Raw genomic sequence first — 3,914 nt, 5'->3', positions numbered from 1 at the left:
GTATATACAATTTATTTATTCAACCCCGTGTAATACACGGGGTTATAACCTAGTTACATAAAGTTAAAAGGGCATCAATTACTCTATAAGATACCTCTATTTTTCGACCTATTACGGTATCATAAAAATCCTACTAGCTTAACATCCTGAAAAATGTCTAAGATTTCTTTGACATTGTTATTAAACCTTTTCTCGTTTCTCGCCTTCCATATGCACCAACAGACCATCATGATAATACCTTGCAAAGCTTCCTTAGCGTTTTTCTCTAATCCGGAATACTCGTAGGTATAAAGATGATCTCTAATAGAAAAGGCGTAAATTGAATCATCGAGAACAACAATCAATGGGTATCAAAGAAATTATCAAGATTTCCATTTGGGTACCAAAGAAATTCACAATCTTGAATCATTGAGAACAACAATCAATGGTCCTTTTAGCAGAGCTTTCTTCCTATTATTTTTTTTTTTCTTATTGTCCAATTACAAAATCTCGTATTGTGCAGCGAGAAAATTACATATTAATCTTATAATATATAGTTCTAATCAACTTTAAATAACCAACTGGGGTAGCCCAGTTCCCAGAGGTACTGGGTTCGAGTCTTAGGAGTGGCATATGTCGCCCAGGGTAAGAACTCGGTATGGAGAAGTCACCGCGGAGCTAGCTTGGTCGGGTAGCGACTCCCGGAGTGAGATCACTCCGGCGGTTGGGAGGACCGTGCACTATCCCCCCCCCCCCCCCCCAACTGTTAACGTAAACAAGCAGTAGTTTGTGGAAAATTCTAGCACACTTATTGTTTGTATCACTAGGAAGACTTGGTCTCTGGATAAAAACAAATAAAGATGAAAGAAAAAAACAGTACACACACACTCATATATATATATGATGCATCTTGTTGATAGTAAACTAAGGTAAGCTAGTGTTCAATAATATGATGCATAAATGTGTTATGTCTTTGGTGGTATGCATATTATTTATGAGTGGTGGTCTTGGGAGGTCTTGCATTGAAAAGGAGAGGCAAGCTTTACTGGATGTTAAAGCTAACCTAAACAACTTTCATGGACATCTAGATGATTGGGGAAGAGAAGAAGAAAAAATGGATTGTTGCAAATGGGAGGGTATCACTTGTAGCAACCATAATGGTCATGTGATTGAGCTTGATCTTTCTTTCAAAGGCATCGCAGGTAAAATTAGTCCGTCGTTACAAGTGTTAAATCAACTAAAAATTCTTAATCTGAATTATATTAATTTTCAGTCCAATCATTTACCCAAGTTTCTTGGTTACCTGCCCAAGTTAGAAAGTTTGGATATTTCAGGTGCTAATCTTAGCGGACCTATTCCTTATCAACTTGGCAATCTCTCAAACTTGCTTCATCTTGATCTTAGTAGTAACTCTTTGGGGGGATCTATTCCTTTTTCTTTTGTAGATTTGACTTCTCTCACCTATTTAAATCTCTCACAAAATCAGCTAGTAGGTGCCATTCCAAAATCATTTGGGAACATTGTGGGTCAATTTGAAAATCTGACTTATCTTGATGTTGGTCACAATTTATTAAATGGAAGAATTCCAAGCTTCATAGGATGTCCCTCCCTTTTTTTATTTAGATGTGTCTAGTAATCAATTACATGGTAATGTGCCAGACAATTTGGGTCAGCTTTCAAATCTGGAATATCTTGATTTTTCATCCAACTCCCTTGAAGGTGTTGTCACTGAAGTACATTTTCAAAAACTCACCCAACTATATTACTTGGATTTGTCTTTTAATTCTTTAGTATTAGATTTGAACTTCCATGAGAGAATCCCTTTTCAGATATCAATTATAAAGTTACAATCCTGCAAGCTGGGACCTGGATTCCCGGTGTGGATTAAACCTCATGAATTTCTTAATCATCTTGATATTTCCAATGCTGGAATATCAGATGGCGTCCCTGACTGGTTTTGGGACCTACCAACGGCGTTGCAATTTCTGAACCTTTCTTCAAATCAAATAAAAGGAATGCTACCAAACATGGGGCTAACGTTTAGTGGCTCTACCGGAATGGATTTGAGTAACAACCATTTCGAAGGAAGAGTACCCTCATTGCCTTTTGGATTAGCCGCATTAAACCTTTCTGGAAACAGGTTCTCAGGAACACTTTCTTTCTTGTGTGAGATTGGTCAGTTCTTAACTTTTCTTGACCTCTCCAACAATTCATTAACAGGGAGACTGCCTGATTGTTGGATGAAATTCCAAGAAAAGCTAGTCGTGCTTAGTTTATCAGATAACAATCTGTCAGGGGAAATCCCTTCTTCTTTGGGATTCTTGCTTAACCTCGAGGCATTGTCTTTGCGAACAAACAACTTTGTTGGTGAAGTGCCAATGTCCTTGAGCAACTGCACAAGACTAAGGTTTGTGGATCTTGGGGAAAATAAGTTATCAGGCGTGATACCAGAATGGATAGGGGAAAAACTTTCAAAGTTATATGCTCTTGTTTTAGGATCAAACAGATTCTACGGGAGATTACCTTTACAATTATGTTGGTTGTATAATCTTCAAGTCCTTGACCTGTCGAATAATGGATTGTCAGGTAATATTCCTAGGTGCTTTAATAACTTCACATCTATGGCTAGAAAAGTCTTTAAAGATGATTTAGGTACACATTCTTATTCCACTTTTGGTGGAAGAATCCCCGGAAGGAACCCAGCTCCACGGGCTTGCAGGTCTATTATTAATTGTCGTAGATTGCAATTCCGAGAAACTAACGAGGCCCAGTATTCGGACAATGCATGGGTTGTATGGAAAGGAACAGAACGATTATTCGGAAGGAGTGGTCTGCAGCTACTGAAAAGCATTGATCTGTCAAGAAACAACTTATCTGGAAAAGTTCCTCATGAGATCACTAGTCTTTATGAACTGATCTCGCTAAATCATTCTATGAACAAACTGCATGGGGAAGTCCCGAAAGATATGGGTTTGTTGAGACATCTGGAATCTCTTGACTTGTCAAACAACGAGTTCTCTGGGCATATTCCTTGGAGTTTGGCACAATTAAACTTTCTAAGTTACCTTGATCTCTCTTACAATAACTTGTCAGGAAGAATACCAATTGGGTCTCAACTCCAACGTTTCAGTTATACCTCGTACAGTGGTAACCCTCAACTTTGTGGACCTCCACTTACACCAAGATGTGGGTTTGCACCTGTTGCTGGAAAGAAAGATGTTGAAGAAGATGAAGAGGACTCTTGGAAATCATATTACACAGGTATGGGTGCTGGATTTGCTGTTGGATTTTCAGGAATTTGTGGTGCTTTAGTTTTAAACCACCGATGCAGATATTTCTTTTTTGCTTTGTTGAGTTACATAAAGGATTGGATATATGTAACTACGGTTGTGCATTTCGGCAAACTTGAAAGAAACTTGAGAAGGTGAGCATTGTGCATGCACCAACTTCCATCAGTTATGTAGAAGATGTATGATATGAAAACAATGGTTTCCTCAATAAGGGTATAATTACCTCAATGTTTTACAGTATGGAATAAGAAGTGTAATTGCAAATTGTTGTTAAGTATTTCATATATAGGCTCTGACCGGCCTCTTGTTTAAGATGATGCATTGTTTTGGCTTGGGCTTCATTTATTGTTTTGATTTTGAGGTTTTATTAGTTTAAAATGTGTTTTTGGATTACACAAATTCGGTTTTAAAGTAAAAGTTGAAGAATTAAATACTGGTTTAAGCGACTAAAATCCAAACCAAACTCTCACACGAAAAGTAGTGGGTGATGTTATTGTGTGTGATATGTATGGCATTCATCTTCCTTGTTAACACTTGGTACATCACCCAAAGTCAACTTTTTATCAAGTCTACATCAGTTAAACCAAAACGTGATACATCACTATTGTCTACTAATGCAACCACTTCATGATCAGTTGCTTTAGG

The 3,914-nt window shown here is 37.7% G+C and overlaps 1 protein-coding gene across 1 annotated transcript; it reads left to right on the top strand.

The window, feature by feature from the left end:
* The first annotated feature begins 811 nt into the window (after nt 1-811).
* Nucleotides 812-3,550, top strand: LOC110867074 (receptor-like protein EIX1). Its single transcript, XM_035975376.1, is given in 2 exon segments — nt 812-1,618; nt 1,620-3,550. Coding segments are annotated over 2 exon segments (2,433 nt in total). The 5' UTR covers nt 812-973; the 3' UTR covers nt 3,408-3,550.
* Nucleotides 3,551-3,914: the final 364 nt, after the last annotated feature.

The sequence above is a fragment of the Helianthus annuus genome, chromosome 7, assembly GCF_002127325.2.
Source record: "Helianthus annuus cultivar XRQ/B chromosome 7, HanXRQr2.0-SUNRISE, whole genome shotgun sequence".
Taxonomy (NCBI): Eukaryota; Viridiplantae; Streptophyta; class Magnoliopsida; order Asterales; family Asteraceae; genus Helianthus; species Helianthus annuus.
The sequence above is the reverse complement of the archived record's forward strand: the minus strand, read 5'-3'. Positions and strand labels throughout refer to the sequence as shown.